General features: G+C 51.5%; 1 protein-coding gene across 1 annotated transcript in view; it reads right to left on the bottom strand.

Moving 5' to 3' along the window:
- PAPPA2 (pappalysin 2) overlaps positions 1–6,264 on the bottom strand; it is a 167,144-nt gene extending 160,880 nt beyond the window's left edge. Inside the window, exon 1 of the mRNA XM_065409588.1 lies at positions 5,625–6,264. Coding sequence (XP_065265660.1) covers positions 5,625–6,264 — 640 coding nt within the window. The remainder of the gene's footprint in view (positions 1–5,624) is intronic.
- Positions 6,265–17,440: the final 11,176 nt, after the last annotated feature.

Genomic DNA, 17,440 nt, shown 5'->3' on the forward strand with positions numbered 1-17,440 from the left:
TCTGGATAGGAGGAAAGCCTGAATGCCTCGACGGCAGAGAATAGCACTTGCTAATGAAAAGTGGCTGTAGATGGGAGGTTGTTTGTTTTTTCGCTTGAGGCGGCAAAAAAGCCGGAGCCGGCCCTGCAAATGTGATGGTGGAATCTTTTCCAGCTGCAAAGTTAGAATGTAGCAAACATCTGAGCAGAGTAAGGGTGGTTGGGAAAAGTGTTCATGGGGACAGTGGAGAGTCAATCGGCAGGATGTTGAGTGACGCCTGGTGAAAGAAACCAGATCAGAACAGCAAGTGATAGTGGGATAGACCTTCCACACATCTTTGCTGGCAGTGAGCACTGATTTGGACCATCCCCTGTCAGGGGCCCAGCAAGTGCTCCCTCCCCCGCCCCCCACCCAGCCATGAGTGAGTGGTGTCAGCATGGAACAAAGATGTAGGGGGAGTAGGCAGAGGTGAAAGCAAGCCGGTATGGTACGGTACGGCGTATCGGCAAGAGCCGGTACGCCATGCTGGACTGGACCAACTTCTCTGGCAGTGATTTAAAGGGCCCTGGGCTCCAACCGCTGCGGGGAGCCCCAGGCCCTTTAAATCACCGCCGGAGCTCCGGCAGCCGGGCTTGAGTGAGGATTTAAAGGGCCCGGAGCTCTCGGGGTGCTTTAAAGGGCCCGGTGCTCCCCACAGCGGCCAGAGCCTCTGGCCCTTTAAATCGCTGCCGGAGCCTCAGGGCTCCTGCAGCCGGGCTCCCGTGGTGATTTAAAGGGCCCGGAGCTCCGTGGGGGCCGGAGCCCCAGGCCCTTTAATTCACCCCTGAGCCCTGGGCCTCCCAGCTGCCTTTGCAGCTGGTAGCTCCGGGGTGATTTAAAGGCCCTGGGGCTCCCAGCCACAGCCGGAGCCCCAGGGCCTTTAAATCATGAAAGGCCCCGCCTCTTCCGGTTGAGGCCACGCCCCCGCTCAGGACTCCAGCGTACCGGTAAGTCCTTTAAGTTACTTTCACCCCTGGGAGTAGGGCAACTTTAGCAGGGAGCTGCAAGGTGGAAGGGAGTGGGCAGAGGGGGAATTAGAAGGTGGGAAGAGGGAGAGGAGAAGTTTGAAGGGGGCCACAGAACGGGCTTGAAGTGTGTTGTGGAAGCAGAATGAGGATGAAGTGGGAGAGGTAGGTGAAGGAGAATGTGGATAGAAGCCAAAGGAGTGGTGAGCCTGAGGGGTGAAAGAAAAGAAAACCAAGTAATAATACAAATAATAACCATTCATCTCTGGATCTCAGCATGCTTTACAAGGGGGCTGAGCCTTATTATTCCACATTTACAGATGGGGAAACTGAGGCACGGAAAGGGCAAATTGCTTTCCTTAAGCCACACAGTGGTGCCCTGTCCCCTGCACTGTAAGGCCTCCTGCAGGAGAAGGGGAGGAGTTGAGAAAATGCACAGGCCATGGGAAACCAATCCCCTGGGCCATGAAGAGGCACAGCCTGCTACTCCCTAACACAGACTGCTAGCAAAGCGAGAGGGGTAGCAATGGAGTAATGACTCAGCCCAGGTGGGCCATGCTGGCAGGATTCATGGGGGGAATCACAGGGAAGCCAAAGCCCAGGAGTCACCGACAAAGGAACAATCCCAAGTGCAACAGAACCAGCTAAGAGGGGAGAGTTCTGAGGGCGTGGAGATGCCAGAAGGACTAAGCAAGAGGGAGGTTCAGGCCTAGAATGACTACGCCCGGGTGACCTCGCTTAGCAGGTAACAGAGACAATGTGAGAGATCCAGTTCTGTTATCTTCCTCCACTACCGCCTATAATATCTTCAGGTAGGGAGAACCCCTGACAACACCACAGGCACCCTGGGACACTATGACAGTCCCGTCCTCAGGCTCCTGCACTGAAGGGGGTGGGGAGGAAACACTGAAGAGACCAAGAACTGGCGTAAGCTCAACATGCATGAAAGCACTGGCAGTGCCACCTGTGCCCAGGAAACTGCTCCTCCAACATGCAAACAGAGCTCCCTGCTGTGGACAGAGGGAGCCAATCAGACAGTGACTCAGAACCGGGGTGGAAAGGGAGAGTAGCGTTCGGCTGACTCAAGCCCTGGAACCCTGGAGCTAGTTACTAATGTCAGTGCCAGCAGTCATGGACAGCTCTCTCCTCTCTGCATAACAACGGGCCCGGCCCCTTGAAAATCTGGCTAGCCAGGCAGGCCAAACTCGACACCTGCAGGCCAGAGAGCCAGATCCGCACAGCTGCCCTGCTGGTGTAGCTGCAGAGTACCCTGCCAGCCTCAACCTGCTGCGAACAGAGTTGGGAGGGCATGGAACCCCTCAGAGGGCCGGCAGGCAGCACAATTAACACCATGTTTCTGTTTTCTTTAGTGCTGTTCGTCTCTTTTCCCCTCCTCGCCTCTCACCCAGCGCCTGCGGCTCCTACCACAGCAAAGATGCAGCCGCCTCTTTGGAGACGCAGGAAGCTCGTGTTGCTATGGCAAGCGCTTGCCAGACTAGTAGAAAAAAAGACATTCCAGCTGCTTTTCCTTGAGGTTAAGTGGAGTTTCCATTGGTGGAGGGAAGCCTTCTGAGCTAAGGTGGCATTACGGAAGAGCATTAGGGCAGATGGGGGAGACAATCCATAAATGCTCACAGTGGGCTGCAGGGAGGGGATGAACACCCGCAAGATCAAACAGGAAGAGAAGAAGCAGAAAAGTCTTCTACACGCCCATAACTGAATCCCCTCAACCTGTAAACTCTTTCGCTGCCATTCCCACCTTTGGCCAGACACCTTTGGCTGCCATTCCCACCTCTGCAGGCCAGACACAAATCTTGACCAGCCTATCTAATACCAACCCCACCCACAGCACCACCCTGGCCTCAGAGAGTGGCTCCTTCTCTAAGCAGGTCTGTGAGCCTCTCCTCACCAACCCGCCATACAGAGCCAGCTCTCATGTTTTCATTCCAAGTTCTGATCTCCTGATCCGCCTCAGCCAAGCCCAGCACCATCTCACAGCTGTTTCGCCTCTAAGAAAGGATTTGGTGGCCTAGTTCATAGTGGACAAGTGTCTATATTACAAACGTTATCAACGCATCAGACCCTTTGTTGGCAGCCTCAGTAGAGAGGCCCAGAATACATTGCACCATGGAGACTGAACTCCCTTACCCTGCTAGAAGGGCTCACTCAAGAGCAGGACAGAGGCAGGGTGCTGCGGCGAGGTGAGGGAAGCCTGGCTTAGCTGCTGTCACTTGTGCTGTACCTGCTCTGTTGCAAAATAAAGGCCCTGTCATCTCCAGGGCGGGTGGGACAGCACCTTTCGCCAGCATTAAATTCACTAATGGCCGGTGGAAAAAGGAGTCCTTAAAAGTTTATCAGCCATGCTCCCGCCACAAAGCTCTTCTCCTCTCTTTCCCCCCAAAACACCTGTCTCCACCAGCGAGCAAGGCCCCGAGGGAAGACATAGTTCTGCACAGGTGCAGGCTGGGGAGCTTGCCCTGTTCTTATGATTCCTGTGGTCATAATCAGACTGGTCTGGCTACCTTTGTGTGTGGCAATAGTGCCACCCTGTGGCCAGCAGGCACGTATTCCCTGCAGCCAGATCTCCCAGGGGGTTTCTTGGACAAATACCAGGAGGAACTTTGCTGCTATGGTCTCTTGAAGGGAACTAAACACCGGAGCCCTGCCAAGTAAGGCTGGGAATGTGAGAGAACAGCAATGGCTAACTCAACTGGGAGGAATGGGAACCCCCCATCCAAACCTGCAGAACAGCAGTGGGATGCAGTGGGGGGATTGTACGCATTTCCATGGGGAAACCTAGCCCAGAACCAGTTGATGAAAGGAAACATAGAAACTAGGTAATAGTTTGGATCTGGTCTAGATTTCGGTGTGAACTTCCCCAAAGTTGAGTGGTGTTTGGGGCTATGGGGAGGTTGTTTCAGACACATCTCTAATTCAGCCAGCATACGGGTATTTCACTCAGGGGATCTCTCTGCGATGGCCAGTGACTGGGTTCAATTAACCCGAAGTGTCACCGTCAAGCTGTCACCTACCACAACTCAGACAAAACACAGCAGCACAGAAAGGTGGAAATTAGGTGAGGTTCATTTCCTACACGTACATATTATTCTTCAGATGTTCCTAAATGGCAGTAATTTTTTTCGGTAATGACAATAGTTATAAGACCAGAGGAGTATGGGAGAGAGGTCAACTTGGTCTGAACTTAATAGGGATAAGTGGACCAGTTTGACTACAACAGAAATTGATCCCAACCTTCACCCAAAACTGCTTAGAGGCTCAAAAAAACCCACACACAATGACCCAGTTTGATTAACTTTCCCAACCATTATCCTTCCATTTCCCCTGTGCCCCTACTCTTCTCTGCCCCCATTCAGGTCTGGAATTTCCAGAACACAAGGAGGAAGGTTTGTCTTACAGTATTTCTGGCCTGACTGGAAGTGAGAAGTCACCAAATCTCTTGAGGCACTCGAGATTTCTCGACCAATGTTGCAGACCGAAGAGGTTTGCATAGTTCCTGCAAGGTTTAGAGATGCATCCAACCTTTTTGGCACTTATTGGAACTGAATCTGAACTCCAAACCTTTTGGGTTGACCTATCATTTAAGATTAGGGACAGACCTCAGATACCTGAGGGCATGTCAGGTCCACATGTTCCCAATGACTCCTTGATGGGAAAGATTAATAACCTTGTTTCCTGTTTCAAGGTATCACACCATCCAGCTAGTAGCTGCCAGGTGTTTATCCCATAAGGACATACCTCCACTGATCAGTCCCAGATGCTGTTTTCTATTCAGTACTGGTGCCAGCAGCAGGTTAAGCAATTCTCAGATATGTATTTCCCCAAGGGTCTCCTCCAGGAAAACTCCCAGACCACACAGAGTTGCCGTCTGGAGCTAAATCTCTGAGACTGACAAAGGTTGGGCCCAGTTCCCCATAGCCCTGCACCCTGTGTAGCCATTTACACTGGTACAAAATGGATGTAAAGCATTACCAAATCAGAATGGTAGGTGATCTAAAGACACTTTGCACAGGGTGCAGGGCAATGGGGAATCAAGTCCAGAGGTGCCAATTTGAACCAAGTCTAAACTCTGCACCTTTAGTATCAGGCAGTAGGCGCTTTGAGGGATTCTGCTGGAAAGTTCTACTGGCTCTGGATCAGACAGCCAGGATTGTATTTTATGACCGGCATGGCTTGGCTCGCACAGTTGGATGTCTCTTCACCTGCTACATCTTAAACCACCCAGCACCTACTTGCTCTGGATGCACAAGCCCAGTTTGTGGCTGGGGGAGAGGTTACCAAGGGGCAGCCCAGGGGCACCCAGTTTGAAGAGATGGATTCATTAATCATGCCACTCTGTGCCCAGCTCTACAGTTGGACCTAAATGGAGTCTATTCATCTGGCCCACTCTTCTCCCTAAGGTGCTGGGGTTTCAGATCCAAGGGAGCCTAGTTCTAGCCCATGCCTGGGGCTGGCGCTTTGCCTCCTATGCAGTATTGCTCCTGGAGAGACCTTTCCCCTGGGGACCTGCACCCACTGGTATATGGGAGCTTATGCTGAGCAGGCAGCTCTCCCTCGTGCACTCTGTGGGGTTTGACCCCCATTGGCCACAGGCTGGCATGCGCTGGCACAGGGTTACCTCACCTGCTATGATGGCCGGGTTGCTTTGTCCTCCCTCAGGCTTCACCCAGACCTCGATGGTGAACTGGCCCCTGGGGACCTCAGGCAGGACCTCGGGCCGCACCAGCAGCTGCTCCCGGCTCCCGGAGAAGTAGAGGGCGGAGAGGCCGCCCAGAGGGGGGGAGCTTGGCCCTCCCCAGCCCGAGCCGCTGCGCCGCCGGGAGAGCTGGCGGGGCCTAGTCCTGGGGCGTGCGCGCTGGTGCAAGGCATCAGGCTCTTCCCACGTGTCCTCCACGCTCCTGGGGTACCGCAGCCGCTCCAGTCCCGGGCCTTCCCCGGGGCTCCACGCGGCGGTGGCGGCGCCTTTGCCCGTGGACCCGGTGCTGCTGGGAGACTCCCGGACGCCTGCGCTGCGAGCCCCCTCTCCGCGGGGCTGTGCGCCCGGGCTTTGCGCGCCTCTGCCCGGGTAGAGCGCACGGGGGTGGTGCTGGGGGGTGGCCCTGGCTCGGCGGAGCTTGGTCCCTAGCCAACATCGTTCCCCCTCCAAGGAGCTCTGGCTCTGTTCCCTCCTCAGCGCCAGCGGCTGGGGGTGTCTCCAGGCTGGGTCAGAGTCAACAGCGCTGAGCACCCAGGTAGCTAGGAGCAGGGGTGTTGCCAGCAGCATGCTCCTGCGCACCCAGGACCTTGAGCCAAGTGGGCAGGTGGACGGAGCCAGAGAGAAATACGCGGGCTTTTAATCAATGCACGTGGCGCCGCTTGATCTCCTGCGCAGCGCTTCACCCAGCGGGGTCAGGGAATCGTCTCTCCCCGTTGGGATCCAAACCCAGGTGGCTCTCTGCCCTTGCCCACTGATCTCCTGGAGTCCCTGCTCTGCTCTCTGCCTTTCCCTAGGTCTCTCCCTTCCACTGCCTGCTCAGGATCACACCGCTCAGGTTTGGTTTGTGGGACAGCTGCTGCTAGCAAATGAGCGCCTGGTCATGTTCCCACATGGCTCTCCGGCTTGCGCATCCCTTCTCAGGTTCACTTCACAAACTTCCCTTCAGCATCTTTCCGGGCAGAGCCTGTCTCTGCTCCTTTCCCCTCGCCTTCCCTTTGCAAGGTGTTCGTTGTTCTCTCTTCCCGCTCCCCTCGGGCTGGTCTTGGGATCACCCGAGGGGTGACCGAGGGGCACGTACAAACACGATCAATAGCCTCCCCCTCTCCACAGAGGAGTTGGGAGCATGCAACGCAAGCTAGTGCTTAACTTCCATCATCGGGGCTTGTCTTCTGTTTGCAGCTCATTCCTCGGGTTGTTTTTTTGGGGCTCTTCCCTTCCTGTAGATGGTCCACGTTCTTTTCAGGTGATGTCCAGTCACTGTCTGGCTCTGAGGTCCCTGTGAGATCTGCGCCCTTCTTGGGGTCCTGTAGGCTCCTGCGAAGAAAAAGAGACGAGGGCAGCGCATCAGATGCACTTATCTAGAAAGTCTGGCTCCCCCCTCGCCCTGTTTGTTTGCTTTATTTTAAAATGATGATGATGATTGATGTCCGATACACATCACTCCACCTCCTTCCCTCCTCCGCGTGCCCTCCTCCCTTCTGGAAATCATCACCTCCTCACATGGGCACTGGTGGATGCTGCCCCTCTTGTTTTCACTCTTGCTCAGCCCAGACAATCAATAACAATCCATCAATAATCTCGTCCCTCCCCCCTCCCGCTCCCATTCTACAGTGATCCGGCCAAACTCTTGCTCAGAGACACCAAATTTCCACACTTGCAGCACACACACACACATCCCAGTCTACTTCGCTTTTCAGTCCCATTTAAGCAACGCCTTTTTGCGACTGGTTTTCTTCACGCTTTCTCTCAAGAGCCAAAGCGGTCTGTACGCTACTGGGGATGGGCAATTGCGGGGGGGGGGAAGCACAATAATCATAATAATTAATTATTATTAATAATGTATCGCTAAGAGCTCAGCCGTGGTTATTCTGTGGGAAGCATCGTTCTGAGGTTGCATGAATCTCTCTCTCTTACTGGAAGTGCCTCTGAGACACTGCTAAAGCATCAGCTACAGACGAACAGGGACAGCACATGAAATGAACAGGGGTCAGCCCAGGAACCAGACAGGGAGGTCTCACACGGAACGGAGGTAAACGGGCAAAGAGTCTTTCTCCCTGTTTTGCCATGTGGTTATTCTTAGATACCGGCGATTTCTCACACTCCATCCCTGTTACACAGAGGCGCCCACACCTTCGCTACTTCTGCCCAGAGCTACAGGTAGCAAACCCGCGTGACTTCCCTTTGCTGGGCAATGTAAACCCCCTTTTTCTCCCTTGCTCTCCTGAAGTCGCGCCCAGAGAGCTATTTTGACAGCATGTCCCTTTCTTAGCGTGGGGGGTTTCTTTACATTTGCTAGACACAAACCCCACCCCCACCTCCAGTCCGCCCACCCCGAAATAAAACACCTCGTTTCGTGGAATGGGTGTCTCCAGGAGAGGCTTAAAATGCGCTTCCCAGAGCGTAGCAGGCACCATTGTGCAATCCGTACGCGAGCGGGGCTGAGGAGAGTTTTCTGGGTCTTCTTGGCTGGGGGTCTGTGCGTGCTCCCATCTCTGGTCCCACTCTCCGTGCTCTCTGGTCCCTCCGGGCTGCTTCCCCTCCCCCCTTGCTGACCCTTAGTGGTGGAAACGGGCGCTCATGCCGAAAGGTGGGAAGAGGAAAATGCAACCCATGAGAACGGGGCGCTGGGGAAAGTGGATGGGTGGGAGAAGGGCAGAGACAACAAGCGGAGCGAGAGAACCAGGTGCAAGGAAGAATCGAGGGCTCCTCCCCCTTCCCAGAAGGAAGGCTTCCTAGCACTCCTTGCACGAGAAAGAATAACATGCTGGCTTGTCCCCCGTTTAAAATGGGAAGTGAGCTTGCATCACCTCCACTGTCCTTGCCTGTTATTGGGGATCACAAGCTGGGTCATTGCAGTTCAGCATCCATTCATAAGGTTTCAACAAGCATCTGCACAGGTCTCCAGCTTAGCCTCTTTCGCTCTCATTCCATTGCTCACCACTCGCCCGTTCTTGGCAGTCCAAAGAGGTTTTTTTATTATTATTATTTTTAAAGTTGAACCATGTCTGTGTTTTCCTCCTCTTGTAACTTTTGCTGTGACATCATAGATCTGCCCGCCCTCTTTCCCTCTGCTCCTCCTTTCTATCCCACCCCTCACCTAGGGGGAAAGAGAAAATCCCTTGTCAAGCGGGGGAGTGCTCATGTCAGTTCCAGTGTGTGAAATGTACAAAGCCGAGAGACCAGGGTGCCCCGTTCCCTCCGCACCGATCCAAGCACCAGGCATCTCCCAATGATCCCATCTGTTTGACATGTGCGGGAAGGTGGGCTGGATTCGAGTCATGGGGGTGGGGGGGACACCACAAAATAAATCCATACTAATCGATTAATTGCTTAATTTCACAACACGCCGCGGGGAATCGGATCAAAAGAGACACACAGAGCGAGAAGTGCATAGAACCCACCCGCCGTGCCAGAGGAAAAGACTCAGTATGTGCCAAAGGAAACCCATTTAAAGTGAAAAAAACAAAAACTTCAGAAGTCGTTGATTTGTTTATGAAGAGCCCGGTCCCGCCCTCACACAAGCGCGCGGCTCTCAAGGTGGGCACGTTCTGTTTTGAAATCTCAACACGAAGGGATTCCCCCCCCCTTCACCCCAAAGCACTATCTGTGGCGATCAGACTGGAGCTGGGTTGCCAACAAAAGCTGGGAGGCCCCTTCCAGGGTACCGGCTTTCAAACCGGCAAAGCTGGAGGGAATGGATTTAAGGACACACAGCAGGAGCTGGCTGCGTTTTTTTAAGAAGTGGGAGGGGGGAAATGGATAGGGTGGAATATCACTGTTGGAAAAACTCGAGTGATGAAAGGAGAAAGACAGCACATTTCTTCTCTGAGGACTGCTTAAGAAGTGTCTCATCCGGCAGGTAAATGTATAGGGGGAAGAATTAGAGCTCAGGGAGAAACGGGAGGACACACTCATATACAAAGCAAACAAAGACAGGCAGAATATTGAGACAGAAAATTAAAAGGATGGATCAGAATCTGGGAACCAAGAAAGAAATGAAGAAGTCAGAGGGGGAAAAAAAGACAGAAAGAAAAAGATAGAACAGGATCACGAACAAACTAATTAGATTAGATAAAATAGAGATTGAGAGAGAGAGATTACAGGGACAGGGATTTCCAGTCATCAGGCAAATACAAAATATTGCAAATCTACCTTTGAAAGCTTTCTGTTAGTGCAAGGCATATAATGTTACCTGTTGGCTTCTGCTAATATAGCTCGACAAATGCCAAATGGTCTGTCTACAGCATGCACTGGGCCATTGCCAGCAGTTATTGTCTAAAGCAGGGGTGGGCAAACTTTTTGGCCCGAGGGCCACATCTGGCTCTGGAAATTGTATGGCAGGACATGAATGCTCACAAAATTGGGGTTGGGGTTCAGGAGGGGGTGAGGGCTCTGGCTCGGGATGCAGGCTCTGGGGTGGAGGAGTTTAGGGTGTGGGAGGGAGTTCCGGGTTGGGGCAAGGGGTTGGGGTGTGGGAAGGATGAGGGCTTCGGATGTGGGTATGGGTTCTGGGCTGGGGCTAGGGATGAGGGGTTTGGTATGCAGGAGGGTGCTCTGGGCTGGGTCTGAGGGGTTTGGAGGGCAGGAGGGGGATCAGGGCTGGGGCAGAGGGTTGGGGCACCGGAGGGGGTCAGGGGTATAGGCTTTGGGTGGCACCTACCTCAAGCAGCTCCCAGAAGCAGTGGCATCTCCTACATTGAGGCGTGGCCAGGCGGCTCTGCGCTCTGTCCTGTCCAGTCGCCACCCCTGCAGCTCCCATCAGCCGCAGTTCCCGGCCAATGGGAGCTGCGGGGGTGGCACCCCCTGGCTGCCCCTAAATGTAGGAGCTGGAGCGGGACATGCCACTGCTTCCGGGAGCCACGGCACGCGCACGTGGAGCAGCCCCTGACCCCGCTTCCCAGCAGGAGCTCAAGGGCTGGATTAAATGGGCTCATGGGCTGGACATGGCCCACGGGCCGTAGTTTGCCAACTCCTGGTCTAAAGGGTGTGCCAGTGTGTATAAGTGTGAGCTTAGTTCAGTCCTAGATGTAATATAGCTCGACAAATGCAAAGCCCACCAGATTGTTTAGCTTAGTTTGGTGGCAGTGGTATGATTAATTATTATTATTAATGATCATCATGCCCCACAAAACCCTAAGCTAGCTAGATTACCACTCCACGTGGAGTTCAGAGTCCACAGAAGCGACAGCTGAGAGACCCTTAAAATGGTTTCTGATCGCTGAGGTTCTGATTCAAAACTGGACTCCTTGGGGACAGCCTGTCTGGGACTGATCCAGAGACTGTAGCAATAAAAGTCTCCAAAATATGCACTAAAATGAAAGATCTATATATAGGAGCTGAAGCAGGCTTAGCTGCCTGCTTGATAAAATGACACCCGGAAACAAATATTTCTGCAGCGCCATTTACTGGACTCTTATTCAGCGAGTGTAGGGTTGGAAGAAGAGAAATCCTGTGAAGGGTCTCCTTTCCCAGGGAAAGACTGATTTATTGTTCCCGCTTCTCGCCTCTGTCGTCTATACTGAACAGAGAGTGATTTCTCCATATACTCGTCTTGTGCCTTAGCATAAAATTGTTTGCACATGTAGTGAGGGGGTGCCAGAACGCCGCAGAGTTAATGCAATTGTAGTAGAATAAAAGAGCATTTGGTTTTACATAGACATTTACATGATAATTTCAAGATATTGTGAAGTGCCTTACAAAGCAGTGAGGTAGCTAGCAGGACCCAAATCCATTACTAGTGCAAACCGGCACCATGCCAACCAACTGACTTCAGTGAGGACGGCTTTGTAGACCAAGCAGCTGCCATCGTGTGTTCCACAGTAGCTCACACACAGGTATGGACCCACCATTGTTACAGAACAGGATATCACATAGAGCGGGCAGTATTATCCTCTGCAGATTTCAAAAGGTGCCATGGAGTTTTTAACTTTTAACTCTGTGGCCTCCAGAGGTGGGCGTAAGGGCTGGTGACTTAATGTCTCAACCGAAGGAGGTCCCCCCTAGCTGTCTAGCACTTTTAATACCCCGTGGAATGCACATAGATATAAAGCTGAGGCCAAGCCCTGGGTGAGTCTTGAACCCACAGCATGGAATTGGAATGCAGAAATGAAGACACAACCTTGGCTGACAGCAGCAGACACTGAATATTAAGTTGTGCTAGCTCTAGTGCATTCTCCACTGACAATGGGTAAGTTTATGCCAGAGCCACTGCCCCCCACCACTGTGCGGGTAAGATAGAGAAAACAATGCATAGGAGAGGATGCATTCTCTCTGAGGTTAGAACAGATCCTGACTGACTTCCACCAGATCCAATCATCTGGAACTAAGGCAGTGGGGGTGGGAGGGGTCAGAATTCAGATTGGGATCAAAATTTTGCAGTTCAAGTTTCTTGCTAGTTGGGAATTGAGACTCCTGAATTCTCATCCTGGCTTTGCCCGGACTGTGTAGCTTTGAAGGATTCATGTAACTCCTTTGTGTTTCAGTTCCCTAAACCGGGTGTAATAATATTGACCCAGAACCCTATTCTCCAGGTGCAGGGTATGAGTACCTCCCATTGATGTCAGCAGAACAGGGGATGATGCGAGTCCTACAATTTGTAGCATTGCTTTGAGATCCTCAGGTGAAAAAAATGCTATGGACAATAAGTGCAAAGTATTGTGAAAACATACATAAAAAATAAATTCATAAAAGACAAGTGTGGCCAGTTTTCATGGCTCCACTGACATTTCAATAATTTGAAGAGACATGGAGGTAAGCTGCATATTTCAAATGAAATTAACAATTACTGAAGTGCCTTTATATGTGACGAATGCATGAGAACACAGACACCTATATCTGCGCAATGAAGTCTAGCAAACATATCAGTGCTAGATGGTAGAGCAATATGGTAGAGAGATCTTGGGCCTGATTCCCCATCATCCTGATCCTTTGCAGTCATTTATACCAGTGCAAAATAGGTGAAAAAGGCTAGTAAAGCAGAATGGGAGCATCTTGCACAACTGCACAAGGTGCAGGGCAACAGAGAATTAGATCCCTTTTTTTCCTCCATATTGGCAGAGTCTCTTGGTATCGTTGATGTTGCTGTTTCTTCCACTGCAGCAGCAGCAGCAGCACAAAGACGCTGACTGAGAAGCCTGGCAAAACAATGCCTTGCATCAAGCTGTCCCTTACATTGCACCACATTTCATGCAATAGGCCTGTTCCTTGCATATGGCTGCTGGATGACAAAGAATAGACGTTTGCAGGAGTTTCCACAAACACTAGCACAGTCTGATCACACACTTCAGCTGTCTTGCTTTCCAATTGTCCTATACTTGTATTGCATATCCAACAATCAGCTGTGGTGCCAGGCAGCATAACTTTGATTCACATCGTGCTGTATACCAAATGTCAGCTGTATGTGCCCATCTATGCCCAATCCACCCAGATTCTATTACAGTCCCCAGCTACAGAGCCTGGGTCCTTAGTTGGGGGAAAATGTAACAGATGGCATCTTCTGTGGGTTATATACATCATCTGGACAGGGAAAGCTCACTGTGAGCTTTTGAGGCCCAACAGTTTGAATAACAGGCAAGCCCACACTTCAATGACAGTCCCCATCTTTGCAGACATGAGGAACTGAACGGGGGACCCCCAGGGCTAAAAGCATGAGTCGTTACAACTTGAGCTAAGCAGCTGGCCTCCCTAGCTCAGGCGAAGAGAGACTCACATTGTCTATGCACTGGGCACAGCACATAAAGCAAAGCATGACCAGGGACGAGTGACCCTGCGAAGGATCATAGGTTCAGCAAGCCACCCGACATTCAGCTCTTGTCCTAAGCGGATTAGAAGCCTGTTCAAATGATCAGGACCCCTGAAGCCAGCTCTCTTGGCCTAGCAAGAAGCAGCTCTCTCAGGAGCTTGCTGGGGCTTCTTGCTTCCAGTTGGCCTGTGGATACCATAAAGGCAGCTGCTCATGCTGTACGTCAGCATTTCCCATGCTGGCCCTAGCATGAATCCACACCTGCAGAATAAAATACTGGACCTTGATAGCAGTGAAAAATAATGAACTAAATGAGCTGGTGTAATTCAGCATAACCCCACTGATTTCAACAAATATTCCTTTTACCATTTGCTGTTTCCACAACCATTTCTGTCCGGAAAGCCATTTGCTAGAATAATCACAAAAAATAACACAGGCAGAGTGAATTTCTTTCAGACCTGGAATGAATATTTGCAGAATCTTTCAAACAATAGTTATCCCATCTATGGTGATTAAAGATGGGTTTCTCAAAAACAACCCTTAGATGCTTTTGAAAATCCCATCCTAATATCTTATTTCTCCCGCCAAAAACAGACTCAGAGAACAGCTGCTCTGGTGATGAGTGCCGCAGAAATCCAAGCAGGTAGATTGCCCATGGATGATATTAAGGATTTAGTTGTTTCCAAGATAGAGTAGTATTTTACACTGGCTGGCATTGTGAATTAAAGATGAATCCACCACATTGCTCCAAATATGTACGTGTAGCCATGATGTCTTATGTCCTACTATTCAGCCAGTTGTGTAACACCTGTTTATAGTTTGGCACTGACCAACAAAATAGAAACATGAAAGGTTCAGGCTCAGTTCATATTTAACCCTAACCAGCTCCCTTATCTCTGTGAAAACCCATAAAATAGATTTATCCTGAGACATCCTACCTTACCAACAATTCAGAAAGGTGCATCTATCCTTCACTGAACAATAACTGATCTCTCTCTCTCTCTCTCGGCTTACAAAAGTGGAGATCAAGATGCACAATTGATGTTCCAAACTCAGCAACTGCTCTGTCGTCTCAAGAAGTGCGGCGACTATACAGAATAGACACAAGGAGCCAAATTTGAACCTGATATAAGCAGATGGAAGTCAGCTGACTTCCAACTTGGATTTTTCACCCAGCTACACTGTTCGGCTAATCTGGGTCTCATCTCCAGAGCAGATCTCAACTGTGTAAATGACCCAAACAAACACTGGAAATAATGGAGATGGAGGTTGCATCTCAAGAAGGGAGAACGTCATATCATTCACACAGCATATCATACAGAGATAAAAAAAAATAGCAACTGATGAGTCAGGAGGTAGGAGCAGGATCACCCCCATGCAGAGTGTCTGACCAAGAGACATATTTTAGGTGGGGCTGGCAGCACTGCCTCTTACTGAGGTTGCCTGAGGGCTTGTCTACACTACAAAATTAGGTCGGATTTATAGAAGCCGGTTTTATAGAAACCGGTTTTATGCAGCCGACTGTGTGTGTCCCCACATAAAATGCTCTAAGTGCATGAAGTCGGCGGACCGCGTCCACAGTACCGAGGCTAGCGTTGACTTCCGGCGCATAGCACTATGGGTGCCTATGGGTACCTATCCCACAGTTCCCGGAGTCTCCGGCGCCCATTGGAATTATGGGTTGAGATCGCAATGCCCGAATGATGCAAAGCAGTGCCGCGGGGGGTTCTGGGTACATTGCGTCACGCACCTCCCCCGCCGTCACAGCAACGGCAGACAATAGATTCGCGCCTTTTTACCTGGGTTACCTGTGCAGACAACATACCACGCCAAGCATGGAGCCCGCTCAGCTCAGCTCACCGTCACCATATGTCTTCCGGGTGCCGGCAAACGTGGGACTGCATTGCTAAACAGCAGCAGCAGATTACTGCCTTTTGGCGGTAGACGGTGCAGCATGAGTAGTAGCCTTCATCGGCGCTCGGGATGCTGGTAGCTGTGGGGCTGGCAGCCGTAGGGCTGCATTGCACCAGCCCCTTGCCTTTTGGCAGTAGATGGTTTATTACGACTGGTAACCGTCCTGTCAGTATTGTCTGCTGAGCATCCAGAAGAGGCCGAGGGCGATCTGGGTGCTCAGCAGATCTGAAAGAAGAGCTTTTCTCAGGTCTGAAAGCAAGTAAATTTAGAGGTTGCCTGAAATGCTCATAGATTATTGTAGCCTGAGCGCCTTTACCGATCCTTCTGGCTACTGTACAGCAGCAACCCCTTGCCTTTAACCGTCCTCGTTGGACAATGATGGTTACCAGTCGTAGTATACTATTTGCTGCCAAGTATTGTCTGCTAAGCACCCAGAAAAGGCCGAGGGCGATCTGGGTGCTGGCAGACATGTGGCTGGCACACGTGGGGCTACATTGCTACACAGCAGCAACCCCTTGCCTTTAACCGTCCTCGTTGGACAATGATGGTTACCAGTCGTAGTATACTATTTGCTGCCAAGTATTGGCTGCCAAGCACCCAGAAAATGCCGAGGGCTATCAGTCATGCTGCACTGTCGTCTTAAGATGTAAAAAATAGATTTGTGTTTTATTCATTTCCTTCCCCCCTCCCTCCGTCAAATCAACGGCCCGCTAAACCCAGGCTTAGGAGTTCAATCTCTGGGGGGGGGGGCATTCTGTGTGACAGTTGTTTGTATTTCTCCCTGATGCACAGCCACCTTTCTTGATTTTAATTCCCTGTACCTGTACGCCATGTCGTCAGTCGCCCGCCCCTCCCTCCCTTCTTCCCCTGGTCTTTAGATACTAGTTTCGCGTCTTTTTTCAGACCAGACGCCATAGCTAGCACTGGGATCATGGAGCCCGCTCAGATCACCGCGGCAATTATGAGCACTATGAACACCACGCGCATTGTCCTGGAGTATATGCAGAGCCTGGACATGCCAAAGCAAAACCAGGAGGACCAGCTGAGGAGGAGGAGGCGATTGCAGCGCGGCGACGATAGTGATGAGGAAATTGACATGGACCTCTCACAAGGCACAGGCCCCAGCAATGTGGAAATCATGCTGTTACTGGGGCAGGTTCATGCCATGGAACGCCGATTCTGGGCCCGGGAAACAAGCACAGACTGGTGGGACCACATCGTGTTGCAGGTCTGGGACGATTCCCAGTGGCTGCGAAACTTTCGCATGCGTAAGGGCACTTTCATAGAACTTTGTGACTTGCTTTCCCCTGCCCTGAAGCGCCAGAATACCAAGATGAGAGCAGCCCTCACAGTTGAGAAGCGAGTGGCAATAGCCCTGTGGAAGCTTGCAACGCCAGACAGCTACCGGTCAGTCGGGAATCAATTTGGAGTGGGCAAATCTACTGTGGGGGCTGCTGTGATCCAAGTTGCCAGGGCAATGAGAGGCCTGGTGATATCAAGGGTAGTGACTCTGGGAAACGTGCAGGACATAGTGGATGGCTTTGCTGCAATGGGATTCCCAAACTGTGGTGGGGCGATAGACGGAACCCATATCCCTATCTTGGCACCGGCGCACCAAGCCACCGAGTACATAAACCGCAAGGGGTACTTTTCAATGCTGCTGCAAGCCCTGGTGGATCACAAGGGACGTTTCACCGACATCAACGTGGGCTGGCCGGGAAGGGTACATGATGCTCGCGTCTTCAGGCACTCTCTTCTGTTTCGAAAGCTGGAGGAAGGGACTTTCTTCCCGGACCAGAAAATAACCATTGGGGATGTTGAAATGCCTATCGTGATCCTTGGGGACCCAGCCTACCCCTTAATGCCATGGCTCATGAAGCCATACACAGGCAGCCTGGACAGGAGTCAGGACCTGTTCAACTACAGGCTGAGCAAGTGCCGAATGGTGGTGGAATGTGCATTTGGGCGTTTAAAAGCGCGCTGGCGCAGCTTACTGACTCGCTGTGACCTCAGCGAAAAGAATATCCCCATTGTTATTGCTACTTGCTGTGCGCTCCACAATATCTGTGAGAGTAAGGGGGAGACATT

This window comes from Emys orbicularis, chromosome 8, assembly GCF_028017835.1.
Source record: "Emys orbicularis isolate rEmyOrb1 chromosome 8, rEmyOrb1.hap1, whole genome shotgun sequence".
Taxonomy (NCBI): Eukaryota; Metazoa; Chordata; order Testudines; family Emydidae; genus Emys; species Emys orbicularis.